We start from the raw sequence: 14,002 nt of genomic DNA on the forward strand, positions 1-14,002 counted from the left end.
CTTGATCTATAATCTACAGATCTTGTAAATATACTTTATAGGTTATTTAGGATTTTTTTATGTGACCATTCTTATTATCTGCATGACAGTCTTAGTTTTTCATTACTAATTTAGAAAATCTCAGTTGGGTAGTGGGTAGGTAGTATACACCTATCATCCCAGCACTCAGGAGGCTGAGGCAAGTCGAGCTCTGTGAGTTCAAGGCCAGCCTGGTTTACAAAGAGAGTTCTGGGACAGCCAGAGCTACACAGAGAAAAACACTCAAAACAACAACTAACCAATCACACAAACAAAAAGAAACCCACACAGCTTCCCCCCCCCCAAAAAAAAACAACAACAAAAACAAAACCAAAAAGAGTTCTGCTAATATGTCTTTTGGTGGGCACATGTTTTCACATCTCATTGATAACTGTTGAGTAGAACTATACTTGCTGAGCTTTCTGAGGTGGTTGCAGAGCCAGTGACCAGTGAGCCTTCCAGTCCCTTCTGTTAGGAAGTGGTGTCCTCGTTACCACCCCAGTCCCTGAGGTTCATTTTGTCAGCATGCAGCCTTTCTAGTGGGTGTGGAAATGGTAGGCAGTGTGGCTTTAATTTGCATCATTTCTCTGATGACTAATGACTTTAAAAATCTTTTCATGTGTTTAATTAGCTGTTCACACACTTTAAAGTAACTTTTGAGGTTTTGCCCGTTCTGTCACACTGTGGCATTTCTTACTGTTACTTTGGAGGTGTTTCTTATTCTAGATGTAGCCACCTTGCTTGGTAAGGGAAACACAGATATGGCTTTCCAGCATGTAGACTTTTTTCCACTGGTAGTAGCATTTTTAATGATAAGTTTATTACTTTTTGATAAGAAATTTAATAAAGATAATGCATCATTTTTTTCCCCTTTTGTGGCTGGTGCCTTTGTTTTAAGTTCCACCTTGCAAGCATGAAGATCCTGGCATTTGTGTTGAAGGTAACCGCTTGCTGCTCTCACACCAGTGCTGGTGCTGGTGTGGGCATCGGGCCAGAGAGGGGGACAGTTGGAGATCATTGACCAGCTTGCCTTGCCAAATTGAGAAGCTCTGGGTTCATTGAGAGTCCTGGTTTCAAAAATAAGGTGATAGTTGATCATCATGGTGCATACCTTTGATTCTCAGCATTCTGGAGGCAGAGGCAGCCAGATTTATGAGAGTTCAAGGCCTGACTGGTCTACGTACTGAGTTCTGGGACAGTCAGGACTCCATAGTGAGACACTGTCTTGAAAAACGAACAAAATGTGGATCATGATAGAGGAAGGTGCCTGATGTTGTTTTCTGACTTCTATACAAGCACGCATGCATGCTCACTCACATGTGTAAATAACATACAGGCATAAATACATTGTTTTTCTTTAGTAAAGTGGAACAGGATCATCTTCAAGGGCTCCAGACCAGCCTGGGCTACATACTGAGCCTGGGGCAAGTCTTTGCCAACAGACTGAAACAGCGGATTTTGATATTTTCATTGTTTAGTTCCTGGCTGCCCTGGAACCCGCCATAGAGATCAGTCTGGCCCCACATTTGTAGAAATCTGTCTGCCTCTGTCTGCCAAGTGCTGGGGTCAAAGGCATATGCTGCTTTATCTGTCAATTATTTCTATATTCCAGGCTGTGGTGACATTATCCCATGCTTTCTTCTAGGAGCTTTACTGCTTTGACCTTAACTTAAAACATTTCTGTTAATTTCTTGGGGGGGGGTGGGCATTTGTTTGTGGGGGGTCAGGCAAGGATCTCTGGGTAAGCCCTGGCTGTCCAGAACTCACGGTCTACACCAGGCAGGCCTTGAACTCACTGAGGTCTGCCTGCCTCTGCCTCCCAGGTGCTGGGATTAAAGGCGTGTGCCTCCACTTTCTTTGTTCTGTTAATTTAAGACAAGAATGTAGCCCTCAGTGGAAGACACCAGCAGATCCTTCTAGAGTAGCAGCTGTAGGTGGTTCTGAGCTTCCTGGTGTGGGTGCTGGGAACTACACTTAGTTCCTTTGGAAGATCCCCGTGGGATCTTAACTGCTGAGGCATGTCTTAGCTTTTGACGTTAGCTTTGAAGTTAAACTCTGTCTGGAATTCTTTCTTCCTTATGCTGTGAGGTGGGAATATTCCTTTCTCCACACTGACCTTCCTTTTGCCGACAACTTTAGGTAAGATCAGTTGGCTGTAAACTTGCTCTCTTCTGCCTTCTGGTGCACTGATTCCCTGGCCTTCCACACTGTCACTCTGTTTAGTTATTGTGGGTGTATGTAAGCATTGAAGTTGGGAATGTAATACCACTGTAATACAAGTGGTACTCCTGCACACCTGTCTTGGCAATGTTAGGGAATACTTTGCTCTACAGTTTCAGATTGTATCCGTTTTCATTCCAGAAGCCTGTGAGGTTCTGATTGGGGCTGTGTTGGATGAATCCCTGAGGTGAGTTCTCAAGCAAGGAAAGCTCTGGATTGGCTCTGGTTTCAGTCTTTGTCTTCTAGCTCTGTTGTCCCCAGCTAAAGAGGTCTGGCTCCTGGAAGAAGGGTGTGGTGGAGCTAAACTGCTCTCCTCTCAGGAGACAGCGAGCAGAAAGTCACCTGGAACTAGAGACAGGATCCCCTGCACAGGTGCCCCTCCAAAGTGACCTACTTCCTCCAGTGAGGCCCCCTTTACTCTAATTGACAACTTTGAAACCAGTGGATTAACCCACTGATGTGGAGCTCCCATGACCCCAATGGTCTTTTAATTGTTGGGCGGACCAGCTGAACCCTAAGCCGTCAGCACATGAGTTCTTCTGGCAGACACTTTGTGTCTAGATCTTACCAGGACTGACATTGTCACATTTAGCCTTTAGTGAAATCTTGTGGATTTCTATCAGCAGTTTTTGTTTTTCATGTTAAAAAAAAAACTAACTTGAAGATTTATTTTTGTAACTTTTTGAAACAGAAAACAACACACTCTTGGGGGAAGGTGAGGGTAGAGGAGCAGGCCCTGGGGAGTGATGAGGACAGCACCTGGAGTTGGAGGGCCTGCCTGGGAGAGCCACGTGCACTGCCACACAGCACAGGGGACAGCTACTGCCTGAGGCTCCGCAGACCAGTTCCCATGCCATGCAAAGCTGCTATAGATCCAAGTCATAAAATCCTCCAGCTCATCGTGAAACAAGTGTAAAGGTCTTTATACATTTTCCTGTAAATATATTTCCGAGTGTGTGATGTTTTTGTCCTTGTTGATAGCATTGAAATTTTTCCATTTCATATTATTTCTTCTTATACAGAAATTCAGCTGATTTCTGTGTTTGCTCTTATATCCAGCAACCTTAAATTCACTTCAGTGATTTGTAAGTTCTTGTGAGTTTCTATGTATACTATCATTGCCATTGAATTTCCTTCTGCTTCCTCATCCCACTGGACTGGATTTTCAGAGATGTGGAAGAACTTGTCTGCATTTACACAGACACTGTCAGAGTTGAAACTCACGACAGTCTGATTTCCAGGACCTTAAACGAGCGTTAGGGGTATTATAGGTATTTGTTGTTTAAGCAGCAGGAAAGATACCCTGAGAAAAACAAGGTCATGTTGAGGACAATCTTAATGTAAGGTAAAGGGTTTGATTGTATCCTATAGATAATGAAGGACTGTTAAGTGTTTTAAGTGGGAAAGTAATAATAGTGGGAAGAGATAATTTGTGACATTGTGCTTTATGGTTCAAAGAGAGAAAGTTCATTCATTTGTTCATTCAATGAGCATTTTATTGAGCACACATTGTGTTCTAAGAATTGTTATAGGTACAAGAAGATAAAGGTGAAGATAACTTGTTACTTTGAGGAACAGAGACATTAATTAAGATAGAAAGAACATCCAGGCAGTGGTGGCAGACGCCTTTAATCCCAGCATTCGGGAGGCAGAGGCAGGTGGATCTCTATGAGTTCTAGGCCAGCCTAGTCTGTAGAGTGAGTTCCAGGATAAGCTCCAAAGCTACAGAGAAACCCTGTCTTGAAAAGCCAGAATAAAAAAAAAAAGGCAAAGAGCAGGCTCTCAGCACAAATCCATGAGCAGTTCACAAAGGCTGCTTAACGGCCTTGCGTACATTATTTTTTTTAAAGATTTATTTATTTATTATGTATACAACACTCCTTTCACGTATGTTTATATGCCAGAAGAGGGCACCAGATTTCATTATAGATGACTGTGAGCCACCATGTGGTTGCTGGGAATTGAACTCAGGACCTCGGGAAGAGCAGGCAATGCTCTTAACCTCTGAGCCATCTCTCCAGCCCCCTTGCGTACATTATTGAATAACCCTGGGCCACAGTTTCCCTCCGTGTAAAGTGGGAATAGCAATACACATAATGGCTCCTTCCCTTAGAGATAAGAATGTATGGACTGTGGTGGTGGCTCACACCCAGCACTCCTGAGGTAGAGGTAGGCGGATCTCTGTGAGTTTGAGGCCAGCCTGGTCTACAAGAACTAGTTTCAGAACAGCTAGGGCTGTTACTCAAAGAAACTCTGTCTCGAAAAACAAAAAACAAACAAACAAAAAACCAAACAAAACAAAATAAAAGAATGTAGGGAATAATGCTTCGCTCACTAAACACTTCTGGTGGAAATCTTTAAGGGTTTTGAAGAAATCAAATATTTGGTTAAATGTTTTTATTCAGTAACCAAATTGAAGTCTAACTTTGTCCATTTCTTGTTTTTGTATTCCTGTGGTTATAGTTTTTGTTGTTTGTTTTTGAGGCAGGGTTTCTCTGTGGCTTTGGAACCTGTTTTGGGGTTTTTGAGATAAGTCCTCAGTTGGAACTGGGTGTGTAACTGCCCTTGAACTCTTGATTTTCCCGCCTTCACCTGTAGCATTGGGATTACAGGCATGTGCCAGCACCACACCGAGCCTGTTTATTTTATGTTTTTATTTATTTATTTATTTTGTATGTATTTTTATTTATTTATTATGTATATAGTGTTCTGGGCACCAGATTTCATTATAGATGGTTGTGAGCCATCATGTGGTTGCTGGGAACTGAACTCAGGACATCCAGAACAGCAGTCAGTTCTCCTAACCTCTGAGCCATTTCTCTAGCCCGAACTTTTTTTTTTTTTTTTTTTTTTTTTTTTATGAATGAGGCAGTTTATTAACCTAGCATCCTTTGTTCTAATGCTTCTTCTTGGCAGCTGCCACCTGTCCGGCAATCCTGTCCAGATCTCTCTGTCCCTGAGGTGTTAGCTTGCGGCCCCCATCCTGGTCCTTTCCCACCATTTTCAGTCCCTCCAGGGCTTGGAGAACGCGGCGGGCCACACTCTTGGAGCCTCTGCTGAGGTGGCTGGGCCTGACACCGTTTCTCTGCCGTCCTCCATAGATCTTGGTCATGGAGCCAACCCCGGCACCACCAAGCAGGTACAGGTGCCGTGCTGTAGAGGCAGCTTGCGTGTAGAACCAGTTCTCATCATAGGGGGCAAGCTCTTTATGTTTGGCCAGCTTGACTGTGTCCAGACATTCGGGGACCTTCAGCTTCCCCTGGCTAGCAGCGCGGAGGCCGCACGATGCCTGGAGTTACTGTAAAAGACGTTAACCAGCAGGAGTTCGTCAGAGCTCTAGCAGCCTTCCTCAAAAAGTCCGAACTTATATTTTTTAAAGAGTAAGTTTTTTATTTTATAATTTGAGAATGTACAAAAACACGGATAAATATGATAGTCATAGATTTATGAATCTAACAAAAATGTTAGGTCTGCATAAAAAAAAAAAAAAAAAAAACAGACAAAGCCGGGCAGTGGTGGTGAACACCTTTAATCCCAGCACTCCGGAGGCAGAGGCAGGCGGATCTCTGTGAGTTCGAGGCCAGCCTGGTCTACAAGGGCTAGTTCTGGGACAGGAACCAAAAGCTATGGAGAAACCCTGTCTCGAAAAACAAAACAAAACAAAAAACCAGACAAAATTCACTTTTTAAAACTGTTTAGAGTTCCTGACAATTGTACCATAAAGAGATTGTGTTCTGCCAGGTGGTGGTGGCACATGCATTTAATCCCAGCACTCAGGAGGCAGAGGCAAATCTCTGAGTTCGAGGCCAGCCTGGTCTACAGAGCAAGTTCTAGGACAGGCTCCAAAACTACACAGAAACCCTGTGTCAAAAAAGCAAAAATCAACAAATAAAACTGTGTTTGATAACTTTATGACTACACAATAAGTAGTCAACTCCTTTTTAATTTTATTAGCCTTTATTTCATGTTTATTCACTTACCTCATGTGGCCTCTTGCAATTATATTTCACCCTCATTACAATATGATGTATGTAAGAAACTAACGCAAGATAGTAGAGAATCTCATTTTTATGTATGGAAAAAGTGAGTACCTTGAAAGTTGAACACGGAAGTGGAAGTAAAGGCAAGCAAAAATAGAAGTATTTGCTGGGTGTGGTGGTGTATGTATATAGTCCCATATTTTGAGAGGTTGAAGATTTTCAGTTAGTTTGAGCCTGGAGTGAGACCAGGTTTTTGCTGTTGTTGTTTATTTTTATTTTATTTTATTTTTTTTTAAGGCCCATATCACAGGAGCTAGGGAGATGGCCCAGTGGTTAACGTGTCTGCTTTAAGTGTGGAGACTGGAATTGGATCCCAAGGACTCACAGAAATATCAGACACACGTGCTGGGCCACCTGTGATTCTAGCACTTGTAAGGCAGAGCCAGGTGTTCCCCTGGAGCAAACCGACTAGACATTCGTGTGAGTTCTGGGTTCAATGAACAAGGTTGAGTGTGATTGAGCAATTTAGCAAAACTCCCCATGCCAAATGTGGCATTTCCCTCACGTGCATACCCTCAATCATGTGACCATATATATATATATACATATATATACACACACACACACACACACACACACACACACATATACACAGAAAGAAAAAAAACCCAACAAAATGGCTCTGTTGGTAAATGTTCTTGCTATCAAGTCAGTGATCTGAACTCAATCCCTGGGATCACATGGAATAAGGAGAGAACCAACCGCCAGAAGCAAGTGGTCCTTGACCTCCACGCGCACCTGCAGGCCACTTTCCCAACAACATACATTATCTATACTTAAAAAAAAAGAAAATCAGTTTTACACTACTGATTTTCTTAGTGAATTTGTTAAATGGATAATTTACTTTTTTAAAAAAAAAAAACTCATTTGCTCCAAAAAATAAAAGTTAAAAAAAAAGAAAAAAAGGAAGAAAAAAAAAGTAAAAAAAAAACTCATTTGCTGGTTTATGTTGCATTCACGATTCTGCTGCTATTTTGGGGGAGTAGGGGAATCTTTCCTTTTTCATTTGCCATGGACTGTCAACTTTCTGCTTCTACTAAATTTCAATGACTTCCTTTCTCTTTATGGCACTAACTTTTTTCTTAGTGGGTTGTTCTCTCAATAATCTACATGCTTCCTGTATCTCTGCTTCCCTCTTCCTTCGTGTCATTGAGTCAGATTATTTACTGCCTTTTTGGCCTTTTCGTTTTACATAGTCACAATGATGATTCACTTAGAATTATAGCTAGCTTTTAGAAATGTATGTTTCATTGGGAAAGGGCCTTGTGTAGCCCAGGTTGGCCTCAAACTTTCCATGTAGCCAAGGATTGCTTTAAACTCATCCTAGGGACTCTACCTTCCTAGAATTACAAACATGTGACATCATGTCTACTTGACTGTAGTTAGCTCTAATAAATAATTATTTCTGAGGTCTCAGAAATCTGATTCTTCAAAATCTGGAAAATCGTTTTTATAAGAATGTTTTATGATTCAGGCATATGCATATGACATATGTACAAGATCAGATGCAGTAGGTCCCTTGTTTTTTTTTCTGTCACTACACTAACCCATAATCAAGTATGATCTGAAAACATTAAATGAAAAATTTCATAAAACATAATTTACAACTTTTACATTGCTTGCCATTCTATCATGACAAAATGTCATCTGCACCACTTTGAATCAAATCATTCCTTTGGGCAAACTATCTTCACTATGTATTCTACCCATACATAAGTCTTCCTGGCTATCAAGAAATCTATGTTGTCTTTAAAAAAATAATGAAATTATAGATTGGTGTGTTTGAGATACCCTACAAAAATTTATATAACAATGATTATAGCATAGCTATCACTGTTTTATTATATTAATGTCTTACTTCCTAATATATAAACCTTATCATAGAGATATCTACATAAAGAAAAAAAACGCCAGGCAGTAGTGGCACATGCCTTTAATCCCAGCACTAGGGAGGCAGAGGCAGGGGGGGGGGGATCTCTGTGAGTTCAAGGCCAGCATGGTCTACAAGAGCTAGTTCCAAAACAGGATCTAAGGCTACAGAGAAATCATGCCTCGAACCCTCCCCCCCACCAATAAAGAAAAACATTTAAAACTTGCTACTCTATGTAATTCCAAGTGTCACTGGAGGAACTCACAGGGGTTGGTGTGCCCTGGGTCCTAGTAACAATCTAGTGAATGAAAAGGTAAGTGCATAAACAAGGCCATGTACTTTGTTTTCTACAAACATAACATAGTAATACTTGTCTGTTTATTGGACTTATGCACAAAGACTTCATAGAGGATACAAAAGTAATAGTCTTTTGCAACCCAGAAATCATTGTTCAGTATGTGTTGATACATACAGGAGAGATTGTTACTCAAGACAGCTCTAAGTCAAGATGTATAGATAACAAGGCTGGTTCTAAGAATACAAATTTAAAAATATAAAAACAAATGACTAACTGCCATAGCTACAACATTGGTGTGAAGTCCAGACACTGTTTTAGAAAGCAAAAGTTAAATGATTCCCCCAGGTTGAGCTAGAGTAACTCAGTTAGAGCTGGACATGGAACTCATTATGCTACTGTAAGATTTTTTTGGTTTGTTTGATTTTTTTAGCAACAGTCATGTGTCTTGAGCCTGCAGTAAGAAGTTGTATTGAGTAACACAGCAATGAAGTAGGGAGTCCTTTGTTTGCACAGACATCAAGGGCAGTTTTTTAAAGTGTTAATTCTGTTGCCATTGAGCGCTGATGGATTCTGGACTTCAGCCAAAAAAAGGGAGGACTAGAAAACATGAAGAGTCTTAACCTAGAGTCTCGGAATGGGGACAGTCCTCAGAGGAGCACAACCTCACTGCTAGTGTATTATGGTCTAAGAGCAGGGGAAGACAGATCATAAGAACACCTTCCATTTCCTGGTTCTGTTTCCAAGCCGGTGCAGCCTTTTGAGTCTTCAGGGAACATAATTTAGTTATTCTAGCTAATTTAAAAAAGTCTTTTAAATTTACTGTTAACACGTGGTCAAAACAAACATTCCAAACACTAGACACAGCCCTAAATTAAAAAGTGGAAGGATCCCATTGTAGACCTCCTCCTTCTGATTACACTCCCCAATGCTAACGTTGGTCACAGCTTTACAAACATTTTCTAGCCATAACCAAGCAGACATATACTTTTTTCTTTGTCCAAATAAATTGGAGCTTGAAAACACGATTAAAAAGCACGTGTTTAGCAATTAATGGCTTTGGGCTCAAATCTTTGCCACCTTGCTTACTGTGTGACCCTACAAAAAAATGTTTCTTTAGGCTTTAAAGTTTTGTGAAGTATAAAAATAGCACTTACTTTGCAAGGTCTGAGGATTAAAATTGGAGTGTGTGTGAATCACTTAACGCAGTGCCAAGTCGTTACTGTTCAATAAACACTATTATTGTCTATGACAAGTGACCTTTCATAAGAGTTAAAATAAGGAAACGTGTTCCTGCCATATTTTGATAACTTCCGTTAAGCAAACAAATGTTGCTCATTTCTTTCAACTAATTATACCTAAATGGAAAAAGAAGTTGCTTTTCCAAAGAGTTAAAAAACCAAAATACATTTAAAGGGGATTCTCTGCGATAATACTCCTCCACGTTTCCTCAATCCCCAAATCCAACTGAGGCTTAGATAATGGATTCCCCAATTAAAACAAAACAAAACAAAACAAAACTTTTGTCGTCTCGTGGCGTGCCGAGAACGCTTCCCCCAATCTTCCTAAACACGGTGCAGCCTTGGCTTTGTCAAGCAATCGCAGGGTGGCACCCCTGTAGTTCGCCTCCTGTGGTCACGCCCCTCTATCCCCTCCAGACGTTAGGGACGGCAACTGGGGAGGCGTATCCTCGAAGGAACCGAGGGGACATGGTGGCCAAGGGGTGCCTCCCGGAGCAGCGGCTGGGTGCGGAGCTTGTCCGAGGTGCGCGCGAGGGGTGCAGGCTGTTGGCAACGGGGCCCTGCCTTAGCGCGCGCAGGAGGCTCCTCTCGGGGCGACCCTGGCACTAGGTTTTCCGCGACCTTCTCGCAGCGTCGTCTCCGCCGTCGGCGGCGCGGCGTTCCCTCGGCCTCCACTCCCCTACCCGGGCCTGTCCCCTTCGCTAGCTTTCTTTTTGGGCACTGCCCTTTGCCCTCGCATGGAGTCCTCTGTTGACTCTCCCTTCACTCGCAGTCACCCATAGGTCACGGTCCCTAGACCACAGTCACCCATCTAGTCCAACTCTCGGGGCTCTGAAGTCTCGCCGGCTGGGGAGATGTTGAGGACCCTGCGGCTGGGGTAGCCACAGTGCGCCTGGGCCCACGCTCGGGGGCGCGGGACGCAAGTTTCCGCCCCGTCTCCTGCGCGGTGACAGCGCTCGCTTGGAGGCGGTCGCGGCCGGGAGGCGGAGGGCGGGCCAGCCCCGTGCCCGAGCCCCCTCCCCTGCTCGCGAGCTCGCGCGGTCTGTGTCTCTCTCCGCAAGTGCGGAGCCGCGGAGGAGGAGGAGGAGGAGGAGGAGGAGGAGGGAGCTGGGGGAGGATCTCCATTGAAATAAACAACCAGGCAGCAGTTATTAACACGGGAACATGGCGGCCGCAGCCTGGGCTCCCGCGGCTGCGGCGAAGGTCAGCGCCGACGGCAGCCGGCACCTGACGGCGTGACGGCCCCACTGGTAACTGCGCCTCCCCTGGGGGCCCGCGGGTGGCGGGTGGCGGGCGGGGGGTGCTGCGTCCCCACCCGGGCCGCTGCCCTTGGTGCGCGCAGCTCGGCGGAGCCGCGCGCCGGCCGGGCGGGCTGTTGTTGTGTGCGGGCACCGCTGCCCGGGCGTGCGGAGCCCGCGACGCGCATCATCGAGGCGCGGCCGAGCCGGGGACTCGGCTCTTGGGGGGGTGGGGTGGTGGGGAGGGCGGGAAGACGCTGAGTCCCCGGGAGAGAAAGGAGGCGCTCGGGCGCCGGGCGAGAGAGCTCGGGAGACGAGCCCCGGAGCGCGAGGCGGGCGGAGGCTGCAGCCTGCAGCGCCGGCCGAGAGGTGAGCACCAGGCCGGGAAGCTGCGGTTTGTCGCGGGTCCCGGCTCTGGCCCCCTTGGGGTTGCGCGGCGGAGCCCGGGGAGGCGGCTCCCGGCCGGCGGGGGAAACCCGGGCCGGCGAGCGCAGCCGCGGCCGGTGCTTTCTTCCCGGGAGGCGTGCGGCGGCTGCTGCACGGGTTGGGAGCCGGGCAAGGGGCGGCAGGACCCGGGAAGTGCCGGGGGTGTGTGTGAAGGTGACGCGGCTGGCAGGGGCGGCGGCGGGGGCTCGGGCGTCTGGGGGCCGCGGGCCTGGGTGGCTTCGGGGCGGCAGCGCTCGGGCCGCGCAGGCCGGGCCGCGGTGGGGGCGGGGAGCCGGGGTCGGGCGGCGGCGGCGCCGCGCCGGGCTCGCCCCTGACTTAACTTTCTGGGTGCGGGCATGTGTGCCGGAGGCGCGCTGGGGCCGCGGCCGGGGGCGGGAGGCGGGCCGGGAGGTTCCGGGTTGGCTCGCCAGCGCCCCCTTTTCGTCCCCCTCCTGCGGCCCCTGCAGGGACAGGCCCTGGGGGGGCCCCCGCGGGAAGCGGGAGGGGTCCTGGCGGCCGGCGCGCCCGGGTCACGCCCTGGACCGGGGGGACCCTCCTCTCCGGGGCCCTGGAGGCTCCCGGGGGAGGCGGCCAGGGTCGGCGCCGCGGGCTGAAGTGCCCGCACCCCGCCCCTCGGGGGAGTCCTGGAGGCGCCGCGGCCGCGCTCGGGGGTGGCTCGGTCCCAGCTTCCATGGTCCCTCCCTTCCCCCTCCCCCAAGTGGCTTCCGGGGCCTGCGGACCGAGGGGCGGGAATCGGGGACTCGAGCCCCTTCCTCGCCGCGAGCGGCGTTGGGCCTCACGCCTTAGAGAGCCTGTCACTGGTAGGGGAAACTTTCCCAAACCGGAGCCCGAGCACCCTCCTCCGCCACCTCGTCCTCTAATCCCACTCCCACTCCACCTCCTCCGACTCCTTCCCCTCCCACCGACCCGAATCTTGCCGTGCCTGACTGATGGGGCAGTGAGCCAATAGACGGCGGGAACTGACCTGCCGGGTATCGGTAAGCCAATGGTGGGAGCCGGAGGCATGAGGGGGGCGGGGCTTCTTCCGACCAGTTAGGGTTGAGTTGCTCGCGGGGCGGGGGGAGTCATGGAGACGCCGGGAGCCTTCCACTCTGGCGCGTCCCTTGGTCGCCCGCACCTCGGCTTGTGGAATAGTGTCACTCACAGAATCTGTGACCTGGGGAGACCTGCAGAGGTGCGCGAAGATACTGCTTTTCTCTGGTGCCGCGAGAGGCGTTGTTTTAGACATGACAAAGTCTAAGCCACCTCAGGATGTGGCAGTCTGTGCGAGGCCCGGTTTTAAATGGCATATGTTGGTAGTGGCCGTGTTCTGGAGCTCAGTGCCAGGTGTACGTGCTAGGGATCTTTGGAGGTCTGCGTTAATTTCACTAGGCTTCCGTCCAGCAGCGGGACGATGAAATTGAAAGGGCACGGTAAAGCGTGCAGGCGCTCGGTGGCCTTGTGTCAGGTGATTATTAGAAGTGCTAATGCATCCTTGTTCGGAAGGCTTTAGTGGGTCCTCGTTTAACCAGGCCACCAGTTCGCGTCGTGTACTCTCTTAAGTTTTGTGTTTAGTTTTGGTGTGACATTTTATAAAGTTGTGGTTTATGCTATGTGGATTTTTTTTTATCTCTCTCTTGCTCCTGGGTAAACAAAATGAAGTTATCAACCAAGGCATCAGTGAGACACTGAGCATGAGTATTTAAAGTGCAAAACTAGCCAAAGAATATTTTCCTGCAGAAAAAAAGGTGAGGGGGTGAGTGGCGCAGGGCGGGTAAAGTATAACTTCCCAGGTGACTCCCATACGAAAGATTCTTAACAATTTTTACTTTTCCTTAAACACAGATGAATTTCACAGTGTGTGGCTACTTCTGTTGTGTAAGAGGTCAAGAGCTAGCTTTGATTTTTTTTTAAGTGTTTTGGACCAGCGAAGTGACTTTCTGGACTCCTTCCTGCCTTTCAGGAACGGGGGTAGAGTGGGGGATGGGGTGGGGTTCCCTGGGAGGATCCCAGGTTGCTCAGCGGGAATTGCGGTCTGTTAAAAAGACAACAGCTGCCGCCCTGCTTTCTGTGTGTCCGTGCTCGCTCTCCTTTTCTTTGTTGGGGAGGTCAGTCCACCCCTTAGCTGCAGCTTTCCTTCTCCAATTCCTAGTGTCTGAGTGTTCAGAGAGTGAGTGGTGCTAAACCAAGAATCCGTTCAATTTTGGAATCTGTCATCCAGGAATTTAATTTTGGGATTTCAAAAATATTTTATGAGCATGATACTTAGGTTTTCATACTGGGTTCTTCAGCTTTTATTATTATTGGGTTACTAAGAATTTGAGAGAGACTGTACTGCAGGGAAACAGTAGTCTGTGATACGAGACTTTCAGATTTACAATGTAGATTCCCAATCCAGTGTAATTTTGAGCATTCTTGTAGAAATAAATTGCATTTTGCTGTAGCTTTTGAAGTGTTATTTTGGTGATAAATGAGTCAAGCCAAAGATAAAACAAGCATTTATTTGCGCTGACAGAAGTGGGGAGTATTGTAAATTACTGTTCAGGATCCAGCAGCATCCAGACACTCCCACCATTAGTTAATTTGGTTACAGAGGGCCACTCTGGAGGCCTTTTCTCTTTCCCTAATTCATAAAAGCAACCTATTATTTTACT

At 47.0% G+C, this 14,002-nt stretch overlaps 2 protein-coding genes across 3 annotated transcripts in view; one reads left to right on the top strand and one right to left on the bottom strand.

The window, feature by feature from the left end:
• Positions 1 to 5,101: 5,101 nt before the first annotated feature.
• LOC126501447 (40S ribosomal protein S19-like) lies at positions 5,102 to 5,533 on the bottom strand (the record flags this gene model as incomplete). The annotated part of the gene is made up of 1 exon (XM_050142117.1): positions 5,102 to 5,533. A coding segment is annotated over one exon (399 nt), but the record flags the coding sequence as incomplete, so codon positions are not given.
• A 5,264-nt stretch (positions 5,534 to 10,797) lies between these two features.
• Positions 10,798 to 14,002, top strand: part of Ncoa2 (nuclear receptor coactivator 2) — a 224,205-nt gene continuing 221,000 nt past the window's right edge. For both annotated transcript variants that reach the window (XM_050142073.1, XM_050142074.1), the window contains exon 1: positions 10,798 to 10,934. The gene's annotated coding sequence lies outside the window, so the exon portion shown is untranslated. The remainder of the gene's footprint in view (positions 10,935 to 14,002) is intronic.

Source organism: Alexandromys fortis, unplaced genomic scaffold (genome assembly GCF_014885135.2).
Source record: "Alexandromys fortis isolate MF-2015 unplaced genomic scaffold, M_Fortis_MF-2015_v1.1 scaffold_41, whole genome shotgun sequence".
Taxonomy (NCBI): Eukaryota; Metazoa; Chordata; class Mammalia; order Rodentia; family Cricetidae; genus Alexandromys; species Alexandromys fortis.